General features: G+C 39.8%; 1 protein-coding gene across 2 annotated transcripts in view; it reads right to left on the bottom strand.

Annotated features, from left to right (window-relative positions):
• Positions 1 to 24873, bottom strand: part of LOC131071469 (probable thimet oligopeptidase) — a 296968-nt gene that overhangs the window by 106044 nt on the left and 166051 nt on the right. For both annotated transcript variants that reach the window (XM_058007329.2, XM_058007328.2), the window contains exon 8: positions 21837 to 21929. In XM_058007329.2, the coding sequence (XP_057863312.2) occupies positions 21837 to 21929 (93 nt within the window). The remainder of the gene's footprint in view (positions 1 to 21836; positions 21930 to 24873) is intronic.

Here is a 24873-nt window from a genome sequence, read left to right on the forward strand (position 1 = left end):
AACTGGCCACAGTACGGTGGGCCCACCGAAGGTGGCATCACCGTACGATGGAACCACCGACGGTGGAACCACTGTACGGTGGGACCACCGACGGTGGAACCATCGTGCGGTGGAGCCATCGTGCGGTGGAACCACCGACGGTGGAACCATCGTGCGGTGGAACCACCGACGGTGGCACCACTGTGCGGTGGAATCACCGACGGTGGAACCATCGTGCGGTGGTTACACCATGCGGTGGGAGCCACCGAAGGCCGCGCAAGGATAACACGCCTCACACCGAGGATAGAAAGAAGACACCGCCGCGCAAGGATAAAACGCCGCATGAAGACACCACGCCGCACACCGAGGATACGAAGAAGACACCACGCCGCACGAAGCACAGCCCGACTTTGGCAATAAAACCCCCACGGAGGAAAAGACACCGGACACCGCGAAGCGCGAAGGGTAAAGGAAAAAGACCCCGCACACAGTTGAAGGCACATCACCACTAGGGAAAGGGACGCACCGCACGGCCAGACCAATTTCGCACAATCCCAAGCAGCCACAGGTAGACCAAACAACAAGGGTTACGTGCAGCAGGCGCAAAGGGAGGAATAGAGCCACAGGTAGACCAAGCAGACGCACGGCGACAACCAAAACAGAGGGCCGTTACGAAGGATGGATTTTTTCTAAACAAATCAGTTACAGGGAGATCGATGGATTCAGCCGAGAAGAGGAGTTGGAAGAAACACCTGCACGCTTCTTCCAGTAGCAGCCAGAAGGATAGAGGTAGCAATATCAGGATCTTAGCTTCAGGACTACGTGTTGCAGGCGGCACCATGGATGCCAGCGCCCAGCAAAAACAAAAACAGAAAGCACCACAGGCTGCCGCAAATGCGAAAAACACAGTGACGCCACAGAATGTTTCTTTCGAGGGCCTGAATGGATTAGAATACCGAAAATGGTGGCAGGACACCCCCGATAATGACCTGGTAAAGCAAAACCTCCGGAAGGCACAAGTAGAGTGGGCTATTCGAATGCCCGTGTTCCCTATCCGGGAGTACGAGGGTGCCCTACGCTTCATGGTGGACACCTTCGACAGGCATACATGCACCAACACATTTGAATACCTCCGGAGGGATGTCACTATATCCTTCAAAGCAAGGGATTTCACGAGGGTATTCGGCATTCCAGGCAGCCAGGGCAAGAAAATAGACTTGAAGGCCAAGAAGATGACACAGGAAGAGAAGGAACGGTGGATTAAATTAGTCTCCCGGAATTTGACCACAACTGAGTTGGACAGCGTGGCTAGAGCCACGAAGAGTCGCGGAATCCGCAAGACTTTTGTTGCGGAGGGCCACTGGAGGTGCATCATGGATGTTATCAAGAGCAGATTGACGGGGTCGGGTAGGGCGTCGGACATTGCCCTCCCTCAGATTATGCTGATGAATGGGCTGATGAATGGCATCATATATGACTGGGCAGTGTTACTAGCAGAGCATATGTATGAATTTCTGACGCTCCAGCATCGCACGTTCTATATGCCTCATTACGCTATAGGGTTATTCCTGGAGGCCACGCGGGAAGTAGTGCCGGAGGACAAGTTGGAGGTACGGCCACAGGAACTGTTGACAGCGGGAGAGCCTCCAATAATGTATTGGAGGCACTTGGACATTGGCCACTCTTCCGCGAAGCGGAAACGGGCGGTGGATAGGGCCTCGACCTCGGGGCAGCCTGACAGCGGGAGGGAATCCAGCAGCATGGAGGAGTCGGAGGAGGATGATGAGGAGGACGATAGCAGTCAGGCAACGGAGGAGCCTGTACGAGTCCGGTTTGCCCCACCTCTGTTACCGATGGGCACGACTGTGCCAGCATTTGGAGTAGGCGGCACTTGTATTCCGGCCTTCGGGCAGAGCCATACGCCTATTACACTTGGTCCCCTCCAGCACGAGCACCAGGGAGCACCGTCGGGCCCAACCACAGCGGCACTTACCGAGGACATTGCAGAGTCAGGGACGGAGGAGTCACCGCACCGGGTAGTGGTCGAGCAGGGGCCGATGGAGGTGGAGGATACCGAGCCTCACGTGCGGTTGGAGGTCGTGGGTAGTGACGCTGTGGTGACTGTTTCGGCTTCGTTGTTGGAGGAGCCGACGACAGCGAACCATCCACCGGTCACGGAGATGCGTGCTGACCTCGAGGCTATGCAGAGCTGGCTCACATAGCGGTTTCAGATCACACTGGCACAGCCGGAGGGAGCTGTTGTATTCTCACCATGTCGAGAGACTAGAGCGGAGGTAGTCCACTTGGATGACTCGTCAGGGGAGGCACATGGACTCACAGTTGGGCACGAGGCAGGGGATGTCGCCTCTGGGCAGGCACCAGGAGATGGTGCACCTTCGGTGGCGGAGGCGGTACCTTCACCGCAGGATACAGTAGTGACCGTTCCACCAAGGATTTCCCAGTCTTCGCCACAAACGGGGGAGGACGTTGAGACTTATCTCGCTGACATGGCTGATATGGTAACGAGGGGTGGGCGGGTGGTGGCCGCCGCCCAGACGCAAGCATTGCAGCAGGTGGTGGTGGAGCTCGAGCAGGTCCTTCAGTTTATGCGGGTGGGCCGCCCGACAGCCTTTGCTACCTGCTTTGAGTCTCAGGGGTGGCCGACTACGGAGACAGAGGAGATGCTCCAGGCTTGGAGGCTGCGTCAGCCCGTTGTGGAGAGTCGGGTGACGGCAGTTGTCCGCGAGATCGAGCAGGTCTACCAGGATGCCTATTATACATTGAGGCATACACAGCAGGAGTCTGCAGTCAGGGAGGCTTCCCGAGTAGCGTTGGAGAGAGAGGTGGCCAGTCAGCAAGCCTCATGGGCAGCCGAGAGGGAGCAGTTGTTGGCACAGCTAGAGGTGGCCGACACAGAGACGGCTGAGATCCGGACAGCGAAGGCCGAGGTAGAGACCCGCCTGGCAGCCGAGCAAACACGGTTGGCCTGCGCGACGGAGGCAGTGGATACAAAAGAGGAGGAGTTACTGGAGGCAGCACACATGGTGAAGACAGCTCTAGAGAAGGTCCTCGTAGCGGAACAGGCCGTGGCTACACGCACTCAGCAGGTGTATGAGCTTCGTGCCCGCTTGGCGACCCAGACACCACATCTCACACTTCTACTTCAGGGACGCTTTCTCAGCCCCCTCCCTAGTCTTTCAGATATCTTGTATAGGTTGCATTATCTCCATTTTTGTAAGTCGCCTGGAGACAACTTTTCTTTTTGGGGGGAATGATGTTGGCGGCATTATGGTACACGGGAATAACATTAGTTAATTATGTGTAATTGTTTTGGTTAGTTGGCAACCGAGGGGTGGAAGTTGCAGTGCGACGGTTGGCGCTCGCACCCCCTCGGTACCCTTTTATACTCCGGAATGTAACTTGTAAAACACACTTATTATGAATAGAACATCTGATATACGTTGTCTGAGATTTACGGCATTATTCTGCGTTATGTTCTTTATGTCTTAAGTTATTCACCCGAGAGGGCAAACAATCAGATCAGATCAGAATTGTTATCAAGTTACAAGCAGTAACATTTGTGTTCTTTGTGGTATGCATGGGGATGTGCTTAATATGCATGCTTAGTATATGAAGCCTGATAAAGTTGTTATGCAGAATCTAGTAATAATATTGTTATAAACTGCAATATGTATGACAGTCATACTTAATTTCATATATATTTATAATACATGAGAAGTTAGTGTACTTATAGCCTAAATCATGTTATTACTGTCAGTATTTAAGAAGATGGGGATGAGCTGTTCCAAAGAGGGGCAGTGTAAATCCAAGCAATAGGTTAAGTCCCAAGATAGGGTGGGGATCAGCGACCCATAAGCCTTGAGGGTATAGGCCCAAGATAAGTAAGGGCTTGGATCTGCAAACTTTGAGGGAACCTATTGTATTTGGTCTCTAAGCGCTTTGGTAACATACGTAAACCCTTCTCCCTTAAAACTGAAGTAGTAGCAGGGTTTGATATCTATATTAAGAACTATGAATAATGAAATTAATCAGCTAATGAGGAAAATAGACAAGCACTTGTTAAGAACTTATTTAAGAAAATCTATCAATTTTAGTATATTTAAATAGATCAGGTAGGGGACATTACACTCATACACCTCTCGAAGGTTACGTGCATCCCCATCCCCATATCTGATCACCTGGAATACTGGACAAATGATGGAGATTGTGTGTTTCGCATCAGTCCAAAACACATCACTCTTCACTATCTCCTTCACCCTTCTCCCATGCTCTGTCTTGGCCTCAGCTCACCTATTCCACTCATTGCCTCTTGCAACTCAATCATTCTCTTTGTAGAGAATGAAATAGGATGCATATTTGGTCTCAGCTGGTTTCAAGAACTCCTTCACGAAGGTCCTGAAGAGTGCATGTGAAGTGTGGTGCTTGCAGATAAACATGTGCACATCTCTCACATCAGTGACCACTCCTCTAATCCAGTCAATCTTCCCCATGTCCTTGAGTGCATTGTTCATAGCATGCATGCAACATGGGGTCCACCAAATATGTCTATAGGCTGCCTCAATGAGTCTCCCTGCTGCTCTACACACATGGGCTTCATATGTCACTACTTGGACCACATTTTGTGGCCCACCTCCTTAATAGCCTTCCTGAGGTCCTAAAATTGGAAATCAACATCTTTACAATGCCCTGTACAATCAACTGCTCTAAGGAAGTATGGGCCCTTTGCACATGTGACCATGAGGTTGATGAGTGGACAATGGCTAATGTCCATCCACCCATACATAACTATGTTGCACCCCAATGCCACCCAACATGCCTTCAACTTCTCCATCAAAATATTGATCTTGGAATAGCATTTATCTAGGATCGAGGTCCTCATTTTCGTCTCCCCTGGTGGCACATAAGATGGTCCTCCCTTCGCCACCATAGCCATCATCTCCCTATACTAAGGAGACCGTGTAACCTGAAATGGAATGTCATTGGCAAAGAAGAACTTGCCAATGAATACATCTATCTCATCTCTTAGCTGCACATTAAACATATCAGCAATGGGGTTACTCTGTGGTGTTTGCAACCTACGTTTCCCTGCCCTAGCGGCACTAGAAGTGGAAGTGGATGGAGATCCAAACATCATTCCTCCCATCTGCGAAGCATGAGAAGTATGTGGCAGATTCTGGGTATGCTAAAGGGCTGCCCTAGCAGACAAAGTAGTAGGCATTGAAATATTTGTGTCATCTGGAAGCCCCCAAAGCTTGTTAAACTCAATTCTGTACTATATATTTTTAGCTTCCTCCAAAAACTTACAATGTCTCACACCTTTCCCTCTCCAAAAAAGAAAGTGTGCATTCACCCTACTAATGCTACCAGACCATTCAGTGTCACAAATGTTGCACTTCCACTTCCTTGTTCCCCCACTTGAATGTGATGTGCCTTGTACTGATATTCTTGAAGCAAATTGTTTGAGAGGAGACTTAGGATCAAAATGATCCCTAGCATACGGTGCCAACAACTCTGAAGAGCAACCTATACTAGTTGGTGCACTCGCCATAGAACTAGATTGGGCTCCAGGATCAGCCCCATGGTCACCACCCTCATTTTCAGGTTCATATTCTGAATCATTCTCCCTATGAGAATGGATTTCCATCTCATCTTCACTCATGCCTTGAGAGCTCATATTGAAATTGACAGTGCATTTCACAAAATAAAAATAAAAATAAAATCAGCCTAGTTTACCAATTTGTTTATTTTTCCTATTCATCTGAAAATGAGATTTGATGTTGAATCTTGAGGGCAAAATGATGAATGAATCATTCATCATTTTGCCCTCAAGATTCAACATCAAATTTTATTATTTTTATTTTTATTTTTATTTTTAAATAAAAAAAAATCATAAATTGTAAATTTTATTTTCAAAATTGAAATTTCAAATTTGTTTGAAAAAAAACAAATTGTTAAACTAGGCTGATTTCATCATTTTTCCCTCAGGATTCAACATCAAATCTCATTTTGAGATGAATAGGAAAAAAAAAAATCCAAAAATGACATTGAACAATGAAAATCAGAAAAGAAAAACGAAAAAACAAGAAAAAGTTGAAAACCCTACCTTGTGCTTGAAAAATCTCTCCAAAATGCAGTAGAATCTTCTTCCTCTTCTTCTTGTTTCTTCTAGCTCCTATCACACTTGCAATCACTTTTCTCACCCCTTCAATCAGTCTTCTACAAGTTTTTCCTCCTCTTCAGCTTGCTGGAAAAAAAATCAGTCTTTCAGAATGAGAGTGAAATCAACAAAAAAACATGGTTTGTGTTGCTTTGGGGGAAAGGGTGGGGCCCACGTCCAATTAGGGTTACCCCTTAACCCCCAAAAAAGTCACATTTTTATTTAAATTTTACTTTTAACTATTGCATTTCTGTGGGGGTGACAGGAGACGTCTAGGCGTTTCCCCGTCCCTCAAGAGACCACTGCACGTCTCTCGAGAGACGGGGAAATGCCCAAACATCTCCCCGTCTCCGGCGGTGGCGGGACGGTGGGGGACATCGCGTCCCCATCCCCCCATCTCGGAGACGTCCCCGTCTTCGAGACGTGACCAAAAAGGGGGGGGACGCATCCCCATGGAACACTGCTAGTACTATCCACTCACATCATACAATAATACTAGAGGTTTGCTCACATAGCATTCAATAAAATGTCTTATTGTTAACTTAGCAGTAACTTTATCAACTTCATACAAAACTAACCAAGGAATCATTTAATAGTAAATCTTGCATGCTACACTGTATCTTTAGACAAACTTTTCATTTGGATAATTCATGGGCTAAACTCTCTATTTTAGACAATTCATGGGCTAAAATTTCTATTTTATTTGCTCTCTATCTCCTTATGCTATGGAAAGGTCTTCAAATTTCAAAAACAAGTAATTTTTGTCTTTTTTCAACATTTTTTAAAAGTTTTTTAAAATCCCATCTAAATCCCGTTTTTTCCAAAAAAATCTTATAGTTATATTTTGCCAGTTTTTACCCAAAAGATTTTTTCTCTATGACCAAACTATAAGATGCCATGTAGGATATTTTTACTTTAAGATCATCTACACTATGCTCTTTATATAATGTGACCAGATGGCAAATAATGATGACACAAATGTAAAAATTGGCTAGTATAAGAAAAGTTTGGAGGGCAATAAAATTTCAATAAAGATAACATAAACAAACTTATTCAAACAACCCAACATGTGAGCATGGGGGTAAGAGCAATTTCCTATCAAGAAAATGATTGTTAGAAGTAAGGATATGTTAGGGATCCAAATTATCGAAATGAGCTCATTTGTATTGCCAATGGAATCAGCGGTAAAACGGATTTCAAGAGAAAGAACCTACAACACCAAAGAAGCCAATGGACATCTCGCATTAGCTATTTTTAGTTGTTGATAGTGTTGTGACGTTTTCACACATCGCCCCATTACAAATGGTGACCCCTCTTTTTGCTTGTTAGCATAGGTGTTTTGTTTAGTCGTCCTAGCTTGGCAATGATCGTGGATTTTAATGTTTGTTTATGAGAGGGATGTGTCTTGTCATGGCGGTAGGTCATGATTTGAGTCTAGAATCCATGGTAGAGTGTCAAGATTGAGTTTGAGGACAAGTTGCTACAGGTTGTAAAAATTGTCAAATGTCATCAATGTTGCAAAGTTGTCAAAAACAAGATGTCAAGAGAATGAAGTTTGAAAATTGCTATGGATTGGGTGAAGTGAGTTCAAGGATGCAATGGCAAGTCTAAGAATAACTCATGGTGAAATCAAGTTCTCTTGGACATTCATTGAATGTCCATGCGTAAGATAACAATTCCTTGGGTAGAGTGCAACATTCAAGTGTGTTCTTTGTTTGACTTATGGAATTTGAAATTCAAAATAGGAATTTTTCCTTTTCAAGATCATGTTTTCATTTTCACTCAATCCTTATCCTTTGCATCCTTCAAAACCCACCTAGCATTATTCTATCCTTATGCACTAAAGAATTGTCCTCATCCAAGTCCCTAACACACATAAAATTGCAATCTTCTCTTTATTCCCAAGCACATGGAAATCGTGCCCAAGAGCTCTCCACGAGGAGCACGAAAACCCGCTCAGTTTTGAGTCCCTCATGGCCTTCAACTTCCACCTTCATCAGTCCTTAGACACATGAACTTAGCGCCTAGCCTTGTCCTTGATGTGACCTCAAATGCACTCAGCGTTAGTCCTTTTGTACTCAGGAATTCTAGCTTCCATTTTTCCATAAAAACCTCCCTAAATGCACCCTTCCAGCAGTCCTTCTACCCCTCTAGATCACTTTGATTTGTCCCTGGATACACCTGTTATCCTCATTTTTGTTTCCAAAAATGAGAGGACCATTACATAAAAAATTTGTGAAAAAATGAAAAAAATTTACTCATGGCATGCTTCTCAAGGCAGAATTTCGACTAATCCTTGGACTGGCTTAATCCTCAGTCCATCCTCGAATTACGTTTTGAATTTCATCGCATTTTGGGTTCATTTGCTATGTCTTTCCTTCAATTTCGGGTTTTAAAATCCCAACTGCAGGTGGAGAATTTTCTTCAAACTGCAAGTTTTAATGATGTCCATTGTTTTGGTCTTTGTAGGGAAATTTTTAGCTTATTACATGTGCATTTTTATTAAAAGATGAATACTTGTAATTTGTTTTAAATTTCTCTTTGATTGTTTTTATTATTTTTATTGTTTTTTGGCTTTTTTAGTTAAAATGGGGATTTTTGGGTTAAGTTACAAGTAAACTTGTAGTTCTCTCCAAAAACCCCTACTTTAATGGTTTTTACATGTAACCCCTATTACATGTGTGCAAGTAAGTTATAACTTGTTGTAAGGGTTTTATTTCCCTTTTACAAGTGCATAAAACTTGCGTCTGTCTCCAAAAATCCCGATTTTGCCTTGTTAGTGAAAAAGTGACAATTTAAAACTTGCACTTTGGTCTAAAAAACCTGATTTTGCTCATAAAGTGCATTTTTGACATTTTAAACTTGCATTTTGTTCTAAAAAACCCAAATTTGGCTTTGTTGAGGAAAAATTGAAAATTAGAACTTGTCATATCTTCTAAAAAACCCAATTTTCACATACTTATGCAAATTCGAACTTGTCTTTGTCTCCCAAAAACCCAATTTGCAAGAAAATCGTTTTTGTTGAACATTTCAAGGCAAATTTTGTGGAGAATTTGTTGGAGGAGGTAGGTGTTTTGGATTGCTCTCTATTTTGATGCATGATTGGACACCTTTTACGCCACATGGAGGTTGCTTTTGCTGGTTTTTAGCTTTATAACAGCCACCACGTTTTTTATCCTTTGGAATGCCACGAATCTTCAATGGTATGAATCATTTTGGCTAGGAGTGATAAGGCGTTGAGGGTTAAAGAAGATTCAAGCATTTTCTATTCCATTTCTTATGTATTTGCTGCCACGTTTTTCCACATAAGGCGTTTTTGCAAAAACGTGGCTAGGGTTTGGATTACGGTTTGTGTCTATTTATTAGAGATATTCTTCTTCATTCAAAGATTGATTGCATCTTTTGAAGAAGCATTTTCAGTTTCATTGAAGGTATGTTCTTCTTTCTTTCTTGTTTCATTTTATTATTTTCTTGTTTTCTTAGTGTTCCTTCTTAGTTGCATTTTTGTAAATATGTTGTTCTTCCCTCAAAAATCGGTTTTTGTGAGAGAGATCTTCCCCTTGGTATGCAATTTTTGAATTGCATTGTTCTTCCCATATTCCCTCTTTACTTGTATTCGAGATTTTTAATCCCGATTACAAGTTCGCTGGAAATTCTTGTTCTTCCCTTACAATTAAGGAATTTAACCATTTTTTGTTAAAATTCCAAGTTGAAAAGTGTGATATACCCCCCCCCTTTCAAATTCGGGTTTTAAAAACTGGATTACATGTTGAAAAGTTCTTTCCATTTTCGTGAAAATGACATTCCCGGATTTTCCAATTTCTATCCATTCATGTTTCCCATATCCGTATTTTCCATTTCCGTCATTTTCCGCAAGTCAAATTCTCATTTTCTATCCATTTCTCCATTTGCAAATTTACAAGTGTACTTGCATTTGGGTTTTAAAACCCTGATTGCATGTATGTTCTTACCAACTTGTATACTTGCAAAAATTTCCCCAAGATCCGAAATTGGTCAAATTCAAGGTTTTCCCATTTCAATATATTTCCCCTCTTCCTCTCACAAAATCGTGAAGTTCAAGAATCAAAGTTTTTCCCATTTGAAGAAGGAAGAATGATATTTGCAGCTGACTATGATGTTGCCTTAACTCTTTCAAGTCTTCATCACAGTGTTCCAGGTTCACAATCAATGTCAGATTTACCGCCATCTCGAATTTCAAAAAAGATGAAGTATAAATATGACAAATATCAGAACGAGGTAGCACCTTCCCAAGTTTCTTCCCCTTTGGATTGCATCAGAGATACGGAAATAGGGCACGTGGATATGTTGGAATTTGTCAAGAGGGTGGAAGATCCACAAGATAATAACATGCAGCAGCTGTTGGACAGCCATATCCATCATGCATCTTCTTTTACAGTGGCTGCCCTAGAACCTGAGTTTGTTCTTGACTCCGCCCATCATTTTGACAAAGAGACAAGAGTCATCAAAAATGATGATGGCGAAGCTATAATCCGTCTTGATGCAGATACGATCGAGAAGGTCTTCAGAATACCTCCTGCACCTGTTTACATGGAAATCTCCAAAGAAAGTGTAGCAGAGTATTACGTGAAGAGGGAAAAAGATTGCAAGAGACATATCAACAGGTGGATCCAAGAGCCATGAGCCTCCTTCTCAAGGTGGGCGAAGTTGTACCACTGCAATTTCAAATGGGAGATAGGAGACACCATAACCCTTCTCAGCAGGATGATGGGCCTCGAGTATTCTAATGTCTTTGAGCCATGGATGTATCAGTTTATCATGTTCATCAGGCAGTCTCATCACATTTCATGGGGAGAAGTCAACAGCGATGTCTTGTATGAACAACTTGCAGCAGTCCCTACCACCATGACTTTCTTCATGAACTTGTATTTGGTATACTTGGCAGCATCACTTAGACACTTTCCAGGTCTTTCTACTAAGGGTGATCGCTCACTTATACCAGTTTGGGAATATTATGACTAGTTGCCGTTGAGACCCAACAGATTGCATTTCAGAAGAGTTCAAGATGCATTCTTCGGATATTTCATGTGTCAATTTGACAGAACTCTGAAGAACAAAAGAGTATCAGATGAGGCATGGGAAAGGGTGTGTGATTATGGATGTTTGTTTCTATAGTTTCCCACCTTCACCTATATGAGAATTGGAGGCTATGGTGGTCAACCATATATGCTTCCTAGATACCCAACTGACAAGATCATTCTTATGGAGTTGGGAAGATAGATCATGGCTGTCCACACTTTTCAGTCTGCTAGACACAAGGTTGGAATGGGGATCTCTACCAAAAACCCATTGAAAATTGGCCGGTATTCCCTTGTCACATCTGTAAAAGCTAAGGCCATGGAGACTGAACTGCAGGAAATCAAGCTCAAAAGGTTCAAACCTATAGCTGATTTTGATTACAGGGGTATGAAGGAGAAAATCAAGAAATCATTTGTGCACGTGCATCGCATCGAAGACATCTGGGTAGATCTCCGCTCAGAAGCCAAAGTTCTGAAGATGGATTACTGCAGGCTCACAGATGAGCAAATTATTGATTTGAACTTGGTGGATATCCCACAAGGGATGATTGATGATGGGCACATACTTGATCCTGAATACATTTTACCGAGGGTTGAGGAAGCTCCACTTCCTTTGATCCAATGGTCTCACAAAGAGTGCATATCCATCCTTGAGAGATTTCAGCCTATCTTGGTTAACACTAACGCATGGATGAAAAATAATGTTGTTAGACTTATAAAAATCAAGGTTGGAAAAGAAGATGATTCTACGGGGCCTCTTGGACGTAAGTTTGATATTCAAGTTGACAACAAGGAGGGTGCATCATCTTCGGGCACAAGAATCAAGTAGCGATTTAGTCGGGCCATAGTGCTTCCTCCTGAGGACACGACAGTTCGTGGGAAGGAAAAATCAAGATTTCATGTTCGATCTGGATAATCCAAAAGAAGGGCAGCAATCTAATGATGCTCCTAAGTCTCCAGTTCCAGACTCGCCTCATGAGATCATTCCTCCAATTTCCATTGAGATGACTCTTTCACCTCCAGATTTACTTGTGGATGAATCTCCTCATAATGCTATTCCCATTTTAGCATACGAGCCAGCTCCTGATCATCAACAAGAGAGTGTGTTGGAAGTTCTTGAGGATATTCCTACATGCATCTAGCTGTCAGAAATTGATACTTCCACTTCTGGTTTTGAAGAATTCACGAGGCAATCTTAATGCCCATTGGTAACTGAGAAAACCGTGGTCACTGTCCAAACAGATATTCCTCCCAGGATGACCACAGTGATTCAAACGGAAACTGATTCTCCTCTGCCTAAAGCTACTACTGAAGGGGAGTTGATGACTTTGCCTCCATGGCTCAGTTCTTTTACTCCGAAAAGGAAGAAGCAATAAATCTCACCTGATGCCTTTGATTATCAGCAACTGAAACAGTCTAGAACCAAAGTTGCTAAGGCAGCCAAGACTATCTCCAGAGTAGCTATTGACAACAACAAGATGAAGGTAGCTGAAATTGTGGAACCTATTGCAGTTAAGCCACTTGAAGAAATGTCAGCTACTGATTATAAGGTTACAAGGATAGAGTTGGGCAAACAAACGCATGAGGTCATTAAACATGATGCTAAGTTTTCTGTAGCTTCGCTGTTACAAAGGTGTGATGAACTTCTAGCAAAGAAAGACAAGCTAGAAGAGGAAAACCGACAACTTATGACAGTCGTTCATAAAATTACAAAACCTGCTACTGAAGGGAATAACTCCATAGGTTCTTCTGGTTCCCAAGAATCAATTCATGGAGTGGAAAGGTCTGCTCAGAAGGTACAAGCGCTAGATTCCTGGGTTGATTAGCTTCATGATCTATGTGCACAGGTAATGAAAGACATTTTTCAGATGATGTCTAAGTTAGAGACCATTGACGAGAAACTGGATCAGACTTCTAATGCTTTCAAAAAGAATCTGGAAAGTTTTGAAGAAAGTTTAAAAATCTGGCGTACCACGCCCCAACAACAGCTAAGTGTTTTGCAGGACCATGCCATCATCTCTTCCAGGGTCATGTACTTGGAATTTGAAGAGTTCCTGGAAAACAAAGCCCTTGTTCTTAAATCCCTCATTGAGAAGATCGGTGATGCAAAGAGATTCCGGGGTGAAGTTTTCCGAGATATTGTCTCACATTGTGGAAGGGCCTCTTGCAACATAGTAAGTCAGGATGGAGAGCTGATTCCAGAAGAAGAAGTTCTTGCTGATTTACAGATGAGGATTCATAATGAATGGAGGAGCGAACAATTCTCGGCTGCTTCAATTCAGATATTGATGAAACTCCAAGCCTTTTTGCATGAAATCCAATCTATCCTGGATAAAAATAACTTTGCGCTCCTCCGCTGTCATGACACTATTGTGAAGACCACGGTTGTTGCCAAGAACACCCATGAACCGAATCCTGAGGAACTACAAATGAGCATTCAGAAGTTCAAAGGATTCGTGTCTTCATGTAATGCAACTTAAGTGTTTCTCAACACTTAGTTGTATTTTACCACTTTTGTAATCTTTAGTTATAATTTGTTTTGACAAGTTACATGTAAAAGTATTTTTTGTAAAATGCAAGTATTACTTGCACTTTTGTAATTACATGTAAGGCAACTACAAGTTGTATCCAATTAGGACTGTAGTTGGAATAAGTCTTAGTTAGTTATTGAATAAGTCTTGGTGGTTAAGTGAATCTCTCAAGTTAGTTAGGATCCTCCCACCTTTTTCTCAAGGCTCCTCTTCTATAAATACTTGAGGGGTCTATTGTAATTTTTATCTTTTGGAAAGCAAGCAAAAACTCTGCTAAATTTACAGCAAAGAAGTCTTTGAGCTTTCATGTGTAAATTAAGGAATTGAAAGGAATAGAAGGAAATTGCTCAAGCTTTGAGTCTTTGTGCTACATTCTTGAGTTAGTGTTCTATATTATCTTTCTTGCAAGTGTTCCTACAGAGCTTAATCACATCCAGTGAAACGGGACTCGCCCAGACTCAGAGAGTCCAAGTACGAGTCAGGCCCGACGAGTCTCAGGGGCTCGGACTCGGACTTGCCGAGTTGGCGAGTTTGGCCCAAACTCGAACTCGCCAAACTCGGCGAGTCCCGAGCCTCAGACTCGGCCGGTATTAAGTTGGAAAAAGACAAAAAAAAAACAATTTTAAATGCTTTTTCAAAATCCGTTTTTTTTGGTTAATTATCTCCTATCCCTAAAAGTGAACTTCATTTCATTCACTTGCAAAAATAGGAGGAGTAAAGTGAGTTGGGAAGAAAAACAAGGGTGCATAGAAGAAAAACCAGCAAGGAGGAAGCTCAAGTTTTCTTCAATTTGTCACATTGGAGCTGCATTGGGTTTGGATTTGGTGCATCAAGAGTTGGATAGGAAGAGTTTGCCGCTCATTTCAAGCTTGTTGTAAGAGGTAAGATTGTTTTTTTGAAGATTATTTTGTTTCTTGTATGCAAAAATTCCATTTTCTATTCATTTATTTTGAAAGTTTTACATTTTCTTTCAAAATCTTTTGTATGTTTGTATGTAGCATGTCGTATGTAGTTGTAGTGTTGTACTATGTAGGGTTTGTAATTTTTATTTTTTTTAAAGTAGGGTTTGACAAACCCTACTTTAGTTTTTTTAATGTATGTATTAATTTTATTTTGTATTTGTAATGTTTTATTGCAGCAAACTTCACTTTATTATTTGCCTCAACTTCAAGTTTCACAAAACTATCCTAAAATGTCTACTTCAGCTTCTAGACCCCCCATTAGAAAGGACCCTGCTTGGAAATATCATGAGGATTTTCCAGGGCAAGGAAAAGGGCAAACAAAATGTATGTTTTGCAAAACAATATTCCATGGAGATATATATAGGCTGAAATACCATATTGCTGGTGTGCGTGGACATGATGTCGAACCATGCCTAAAAGCAGTCCCTAAGGCCGTACGTGAATGTTATGTAATGGTTGAGGAGATTGAAAGGAAAAAGAAACAAAAGGAGGATCGAGCAGCCATTGGGAGAGAGACAGTTTTTGGAAGAGGGACACAGTTACATTGTGTTGGAGGCCCTTCTTCCTTACCTCCATATCGTCCCACTCAGTTTGCTACTGTTGGTGCTTCTGTTTCTACTTCTGCTTCTATAAGTGGCAGTGCCACCACCACTTTTCATGCTCCTACCACTAGTAGTTGTAGTGGGAGTGCTACCATTGGACCTAGGATTCGTAAATCTAGGTCGGATTCCTTCTTTGTGCCTCGCACTACTCCTGGGTCCCAACCGTCGCTTGAGGGCATGGGTTGGAACAAGGAGGTCCATGATGCTGCTAAAATGGTAGTTGGCAGGTTTTGGAGCTACAGTTGTATTCCATTCTTTGTAGCCAGGTGAATGTTTTACTAACTTTTATGTTTGATATCTTTGATTGTTTTAATTTTTATACTTAACTTATCTCATTGAATTTTTATACTTATCTCATTGAGTTTCTTTGCAATAGGTCTCCTTATTGGCAACAAATGGTTGATGCCATTACCATATGCGGGGCGGGGTTCAAAGCCCCTAGTGAGAGTGATTTGAGGGGACCCATTTTGTCTCAATTGGTGGATGATGTGAAGAAGGATTCAGATGAACAACGCCAGATATGGAGCACTAAAGGTTGCACCATCATGACTGATGGTTGGACGGATAGGAGAAATAGAACTCTCCTTAATTTTCTTGTTTCTTCTGCAGGTGATTTATTATTTTTTATCTAATGGTTTATTGAATGATCATTGACCTAGCTTTATTTTTTTATTTCAGGGGGCACCGTTTTCATCAAGTCCATTGATGCCTCCGCCCATTGCAAGAATGCCACCTACCTATGTGAGCAGATAGAGGAGGTGATTGAAGATGTGGGTGAGGAGAACGTGGTACAGGTGGTGACCGACAATGCAGCAAATTATGTTGCAGCGGGTAAACTTTTGATTACAAACTAATTTTGTTTGCACATTAATTACTATCTTGTAGTTTGTACCTCCATTAATTACAATTTACAATGCAACAAATTATGTTGCTGCAGGTAGACTATTGATGGAGAGGCACCCATCTATAGTTTGGACTCCACATGCTGCTCATTGCATTGACCTCATGTTGGAGGATAGTGGAAAAATCCCATGGGTCAAGAGATGTGTAGAAAGGGCAAGAAATGTCTGCAAATTTGTATATAATCATTCATAGGTGTTGGCTCTTATGAGACAATACACAGAGCAGAAGGAGTTAGCTCGTCCAGGAATCACAAGATTTGCCACAAACTTCTTCACATTGCAGTCCATGCTTAGGTCTGAGTCTGCCTTGAGACGTATGATTGTTGGTGAGGAGTGGTCTTCCTCATCCTATGCTACCACCCCTACAGGGAAAGATATGGCAGACTGCATTTATTATGAGCAAGGCTTTTGGGTCCCTTGTGATGAGATAGTGAAGGTAATTTTTTTATAAATTCTACAATTTAACTTCATGTTTTATAACTTATTATATGTATTCTCTTATTTGCTCATTTCTCTAAATTACACAATATTTTCAATTTTGCAGTTTGTTAAGCCCTTGGTGGTTTCGTTGCGAGTTGCAGATGGAGATAATCCCGCAATGGGCTATATATATGAGGGCATGGATAGGGCGAAGGAGGCCATCAGATTCATCTATGGAGGAGATGAGAGCAAGTATGGTCCCATTTGGGAGATCATTGATAGGAGATGGCATCATCAGCTTCATAGGCCCATCCATGCGGCAGCCCATTATCTGAATCCGGCATTCCGTTTTATCCCTTCTTTCAAGGCTGATGTGGAGGTCCTTAATGGGCTATATGCAATCATGGAGAAGATGGGAGCTACTGGTACTTCTCAGATAGACCTTTTTCGAGAGCTACAGTTGTTCTCAGATGCACAAGGGGAGACCTTCTCTCCTCCTGTTGCCAAAGACGGTAGGACAACTATGATGCCAAGTAAAAATAAATTGTAAGGCTTAATTTTAGTTTTATTCAATACTATATTCTAACTTGTTAAATGAGTTCATGAGTGAGACTGATTTTATTTATTTTTCTCATTTCAAACTCAGATCATTGGTGGAACGTTTTTGGCCCAGAAACACCAAATATTCAGAAGTTGACCATTCGCATCTTGAGCCAACCATGCAGCACATCAGATTGTGATAGCAATTGGAGTATGTTTGAGCACATACACTCCAAGAGGCGCAATAGATTATCTATGGAGAAGATGAATGATCTCGTCTTTGTTCACTACAACCTCCACCTGAGAATGAGAAAGAATGCAATAGTTGACATGTCTCCTATCATTCTAGATGAGGTTGATCTTGAAGCAGAGTGGGCCAATGAGAATCAGACAGCTCCTGGGACTCCTACAGCTGTATTTAGTGATGATGACATTGATTGGATCGACCAAGTAGATATAGAGGCTGAGGTTGTAGCCATGGCAGAGGAGGAGCAGAGAGCACGAGCAGAGACAGGAAATACTGAGACTCAGAGTGACACAGTTGTTCCTGATGTTGGTGAGCATGGCATGGTGTCACGGGGAGCGACTATGGCTGTTGAATCATCCAGGACCTACTTTAAACGTCTTCGCAGGGGGCCAGGGCGAGGGGGTGCATGGCCCTCTGAGCCATAGGCTTGTACACTTGTAGTTGTATTTAGTATTTACTATTTACCTTTGGTATTTGTATGAAACATTTGATGATGATCATATGATGACATGGATTTTTTATTCCATGAGTTTTGTAATATTGTATACATTTGACAATATTTATATATCTATGTTTGTTATTTTCTTCAACTACAATTTGCGTTTATGCTTATGTGATTGATGTATACTTGTGTATGTAATCAAATGAGCCGAGTTTGATGATGTTTTTGTGTCTTTAAGGTGTATTCAATAAAGGGTGTCTGAAACAAGTTTTAAATCTTTAAAATCTCTAAATTTCTTGATTTTTTCACTTTCCTAAGTCCAACCGAGTCTGGAGCCGAGTCTGACACCGAGTCCCGAGTCCGAGTCCGAGCCAAGTCCGAGTCCCGTTTCTTTGATCACATCTGATTTGCAGTCTTTGTGCTGCAAGTAGTTGAGTTTAATATAGATTAAAATAAATATTTTGTTGAGAAAAGCTGCAAGTCTTTGTGCTTTCACTTGTTCTTAGGAGAATTTAGGAATAGATTTTGTGGGAAATACTTGTGAGTCTTTGTGCTTTCACTTGTTCTTAGGAGAATTTAGGAATAGATTTTGTGGGAAATAGTTGTGTGTCTTTCAGCGTACACTACTTCTCATTGTTTTAAAGAAGAAAAGATTAATGTTTTTCAGTCTTTGAGTTGTCATAACTTGTTCTTTATAGCATTAGTGTAGAAAAGGGTAGATAGGACTTCACATAATCAAGTCTTTGAGCTTGATATTGTCGTCCCGTCCCGAAGGAAGTGACGGAAGTCTTTGCGCTTTCAGGAAACTTCATTTCCTTTCTCTCATTTCATTTGAAAGTGGTTATTGCTGTTTATATTCAATCGCTATCCTTTTCTGTGAAGAGAAAAGGATATTGTCTTTCTTGAAAGAAGAAGAAAGATTGTTGTCCCATCCTATTTTATTTTCAAAGTTGTAGTTAGATAGGGGGAGCCTTCCCTTAATTAGGAGAGTTTTACTCACGTGCTGTGGTTGAAACCACAATTTTGTATATTTCCCCAAATATACAAAATTTTCAACCAACACCACCTTAAATGCACTTTGCATTGTGCTCCATCACCTGCAATTTCCGCCCTTGAAAGTCTGCTGAAGAATCAGAATAGTGAAGAGCAGCAGTCAGACATGAAATCAGACCTATAATCCCAATGTGCAGAGCAGGATAATATTTTTTGAAGGTGAATTGTGATTCAAAGGGGGATGGATTGACAATATATTTATGCTGCTCAAGATGTAGGGGCTTCACAAATAAGGACAGCCGACTTCATTGGGGTAAGGCCAAAACAAATTTTGCCAACTTATTAGTCACTTTGCACCATAAAATCCTGTTCAGCTCCATCCCGAAGAGGGTTTAAAATGCACCTATAATGTGTTCCTCAAGCATTCTAAAACCTGCTCAGGAAGAAACTTGTTTAGGCTGGCCTTCTTGAAGGAGCAAATTCAAAAATTTGAAAGACAAAAACAAAATTGTTAAGGCAGCCAACTTGCATGGGTATTCCAATGATTCAATTTCAAATAATCAATGGTGCAAGTCAGCCTAATTGAGGAAGACAGAGTACAAGGGTGATGGAAGCATATAAAGCAAATATCAACTGTTCATTTCAACATCAAAATCCAGACAACTATTCAAGGAGCAGAATGAATAACCAGTAGACCTAATGCATAGGGGCGAATTCTATCAGCATTTAGAGTGAATTAACAATTAGACGTTGGAGAAAATTTCAGGGTTATTCCCATCCACTTTTAGGCCTAATTGGGTACAAATTTGACCTATTCTTGAAGCAAATTGTGCAGATCATTATCAGATTTCAAGTCAGCAATACCTAGGGATTATTCATTTCCCGATTTTGGAGGTTTCCAAAATTTTGATTGATGGAGAGATTAATGTTGATATCAATTTTTGAATTAAGAGTGTGTAAGTTAGGTTTTATTTCATTCTCTTTAATTCAAAATGTTTTTTTTTTTTCAGGTTTGACATGAAGAAGGATGCAAGCTGTGATGGTGAACTGTGTCGGAGGATTCAGCTGTGACAAGGACTTTTTGATGTCAAGAAGGTCAATCAGTACATTCAATACAAGATCCACATTTGAATCAAGACATTCAAGGAGATGTACATTGTTACATCAATTGTAAGGATCAACATAAGAAGAGATACAATTGCAACAATCTTGAATTTCCTTCGGAAATCCAAGATCCCAACTTCAACATGCAGATTCACATCAAGTAAATCAATTACATCAAAGGGATAATGGAGGAAGGACACACTTCAAGGAGGATTCATCAACATGGTGAAAGATCGACACATGCAGTATGAAGAATTGCTCAACAACATCAAGAACATCAATAATAACATGAAGGTACCCTACGTCAATAGGAATTTTACGAAAAGCAAAAAAGTGTTCCAAGTCCAAGGCGAGGATCAAGCATGCTAATAAGATAAGGACATCATAAAGTCATGTATCACATCAAGGATGTGTTCCACACTTCAAAATCAAAGATTATCAAGAGGAAGAAGTCAAGATTCCCAAGATAAATGCCAAGCATCACAGGGAATTCCAAACATCATTCCCTAACATGAAGATGAAATCCAAAGCATCACGAGGAATTTCAAGCATTATGAAGAATGTCCGGAGTTGAAGGTGATCAAACATCATCAAGTAGAGAACAAGAACAAAAATCCCAAACAAGAAGATGAAAAGTGAATATGATCAAGGAACGAATAGAAGAGCTAAGCAAAGTTAGAAACTTGATCATTTAAGATGATGCAATTTGGGAATATGTCCCATCATCACAGTCAGCCAATTGGAAATGTTGAGTATCAAAAGATATTGCCCCAACTCAGCACAATCACTTCTTTGTGATGATTTACAAGATATAAATGTTGAGTTGGCATCCATTCATCATCAACCTATCAAGAGATGACAATTCAAAACGTATAGGTTCAATGTACCTACTCATCTACAATTGCACATGTTGAGGCACAAAGTTCAATATACCTAACCTTATTTCTCATTGGTTCAAATTCAAAGGAGGATATGTGTCCTGAACAATGTAATTTTCTCATTATTCGAAGGAGTTGTACATAATCCTAATTAGGGTTTTGTCTTGTAATCTCGGCTATTGATCTTGGATCAATTTGAGCCATTCAATTGTAATGAGTCCTCTATAGAAGGCTCAGTTCTCTCATTTGTAAACATTAATAGTTAATAATAGATAGATAGCAATTAGCAATAGAGTAGGAGGGGGAAGCTCAAAGTTGTTGCCAAGACTTGTGGAGTTAATACATGATTTTCATTGAAGCATGGTAGATCTCTATTTGTTGTTTCTACATTTTGCATGGTTTCTTGTTACTCCTCAAATTTAGCTAAAGCTCATTGATTAAAAAGGAGAAATGCAATGGTGTTTGATGGAATTACAGCTCCTACTTTTGTGGTTTGTTGATTGTAAGCTACAGTGTATAAAGTTAGCCTAAACCTCGTTAAGCATAGCATGCCAATAACCTAGAGACTATTTTTGTACATACTGTGAAAATTTGTAATTCATATTCACAGTTTAGTGTTCTAGGGTTTCACATTAGTTTTTTGTTACAAGGGACCTTCCCTTTTCCAATTTGAAGAAAAGTTATATCTTACACATTGTACTATCTTGTGTTGTTCCAAAAGAGCAGATTATAGCACTAACAAGATATATTTGATATATAGAATAACAAGGTATACATAACGAGCTATATGTAAAATATATTCCTTTAGCAATTTTAAAAGTATCCTAATCATTTGTGATGAGGGAAACATGGCGTGCATGATGCTTTAGTCAAAATCATTGAAACTGCACAGAAATGAATTTGCAACCCTTAAATAAAATAATACCAATGAAAGAGATACGCTAGATTTGGCACATCATGTTCTTAGAAGAATTTCTTTAATCAGAAAACAAACCAATCACCTTAAATGGTGTTCTAGCCATTTGTGTCTCCAATGCATATTCTGCATAATTTGAATATCCCAGCAAGCGTGCCATCTTATACCTGAGATTGATCTGTTAATTCAACATTTATGTTAAGATTAATGGCATTCACATTAACTTTGGACATCAGCATTCAAAATTATATAAGAATAATAACTTAAATGATCAATACTTTGTATGCAATTATTTGAACATAGAGAAAAAGAAATCAAGTCCCACAAATATTGATATGAAATGGTAGACAATAAAGCCATAAAGAATTGAAACACGATCAACTGAAAATAAATAGTTGTACACAAGCATTTACATGTCATATATTTCAAAACTGCCAATTAGTGTCAAGCAATGAAGACAAGCTTTTTAATAACCAAATCAAAGTAAATAATCAAAATTCCTAGAAGTATACCATCCTCCTATGATAGGATTACATATATAAATTTTGGTAACAAATATAATTATCCGCAGTTGAACTACTCGCCAAAAGCGAAAACTCGGCCAAAACTCGGCAACTTAAAAAATTGCTTAAATTTAATTAGAAATGCATTTTTTTTGCAAAATTCAATGAGGAGATGCATCCGACGAGTCAATAAATGAGTACACAAAAGAAACAAGCTAAGTCTAGATATATTTGATTGATTTAAATGCAAATTGGGTACAAAATAGTATCCTCTTGTGGAATGTTGATGGCTGATAGACTGAAACAAAATGAAATCGCAAATTGTTTTTGTAAAACTAAAAGTAAATACTACATCAAAACATTTTAAATCTTCCTCTTCCCAGCTCTAGTGAAAACCAAGGGAGAGATAGAACTAGAGGGTCTAGTCCTCGGAGTCTGATGTGGCTCCTCCACCTTGCCAAAATTAGGTTGAGAGTAGCACCCCACACGGGGGTTTGAGGGTGAGAGTGAGCGAGGTTCAGAGAGGTCTAGATCTTGGGGGAGAGAGAAGAGAGTGAGACAGAGAGTGGTAGAGAGAGGGGATAGAGTAAGAGTGATATGCAGATAGATAGGTCTAAAATTCGAGGCAGAAAAGTGAGTGAGATAGAAAGAGCGAGAGAATGTTGATAGGAGCCTATTGATTATTGAAATTTGACTAAGTGTGAAAATTTAAAAGATCTTCTAAAACCTAGAATTTGCATTATAACTCCTAGAATTTCAATGTATTTTTCCTTTCTTATACTTAAATGTTATATTTGATAAAGAGAATGAGACTAACTTGAAAAAAAAAATTAGATAATTTTTGGACGTGTTTAGACCTCTTTTTTTTATGCAATTGAGTTTTTGCCAAAGACTTGCTGAGTTTTTTGTGAAAAACTCGCCAAAAACTCAGCAAGTTTATGTCATGACCCCTTCTTGATCGTTATATATATATATATCCTAAATAAAACAATTATTATTATTAATATAATTAACAATAAATAATTATTTGAAATTTATTTATTTATTAAATATTATTAAATAAATTTCAAATATTAAATTAGCAATAAATATTATTATTAATATTTATTACTAATTTAATATTCTTGAAATATTCAAATAAAGATAAATTAATATTGCAACAAATCCTTATATTGAAAATTCTTTGTGACGTCCCCATCCAAATGCTAAATAACTAAGAGAAAGCTCCTTGTATTATCTTTATAGATGATAATATCGAAAGCCGACTCTTCCGATATTCATTGATATGACAAAACCGAACCTTGGACAACACTCACGATTATGTATTTATACTTTATTGTACCGAGTGATAATATGAGTGGAGCAATTAAGAGAAATATGCAGAATAGTTATCTGACTTCATCGACAGGTCAAAGTACAAGATCACTGAAGTATTATTAATAGCAAATAAACATCAAGAATATTGAATTGACTAATCAATAACTGGATAGCAATATGAAAGGATCCATCCCAATCCAAAGATATCATATACAGGATCAATAACTAGAGATACCCGTGGTAAATAATTATTGAAGACAATCATTCCAAACTAAGGTGTAAACCTTTGATAATCTGCGTTACCCTTAACAAAGATCATTTTTATGTTAAAAAAGGAGATTCATAATAAGAAGACCTTATGATAACTAATTATCTTCCGTTAACCATAACAACTAATCATGTGATTTTAATGGACTTCGATAATGGATTATATGATAACAATAGTAAACAAGAGATGCGATTGGAATAATGAACTGACATGATCCCTTAACGAAGCATGCTCTTCAGCTCTCAAAGAGCACAACCATTCAATTGTGAAGAGTTATATAAGACAAATCAAATCATTCATTCCGAGGGCTAGAAGTTTGTTTCTTATTTTTCTTATCCAATTGGGATTGCTCGTTCTTGGTGCTTAATATGCATGCTTAATATATGAAGCCCGATAATGTTTAATGCAGAATTTAATAACCATATTCATATTGGCTGCAAAGTGGCAGACCAGATCTGACATGTGTCAGATCTGTCTGCTTTTACCAGCCATTAAATATATTGATAATTAATGTTTTTTTAAAAAGAAATGGTAATATTAATGTTTTATAAAAAAGGTAATTAGCAAATATGTTAATAATGGGTGATACATTAACAATTGGTGTGTATATATATATATATATAAAGATGTGTTAATCAGGAAAATAATAATATTAGATTAAAATAAAGAATCTAAAGAACTCTCAGGAAATAGTCAATAAGAGGGATAACAAAATTAATTGTCTAATGAGGAAAATAAATAAGCATTTGTTAATAACTAATAATTTGAAGAATATCAATGACTGGCTTCATTATTAATCTCTCAATAAATTTTAGTATATTGAAATAGATTAATTATGTTAATCGCGTAGGGGACATTACAGTTAATGGTGTCAATACTCGCAGAGTACTTGGTGAGTATTCCAGCCTAGCCTTTAGTAACGTCTTGATGTCATGGGAGTAAAGCCCATCATGAGCTCAACCGAGGAGTCTAAAGAACTTCTAGTTAGTGACACTCCAAGTGCTCGAGGTTAAAGGCGAAAGATTCAAGTGCTT

Source organism: Cryptomeria japonica, chromosome 6 (genome assembly GCF_030272615.1).
Source record: "Cryptomeria japonica chromosome 6, Sugi_1.0, whole genome shotgun sequence".
Lineage (NCBI taxonomy): Eukaryota > Viridiplantae > Streptophyta > Pinopsida > Cupressales > Cupressaceae > Cryptomeria > Cryptomeria japonica.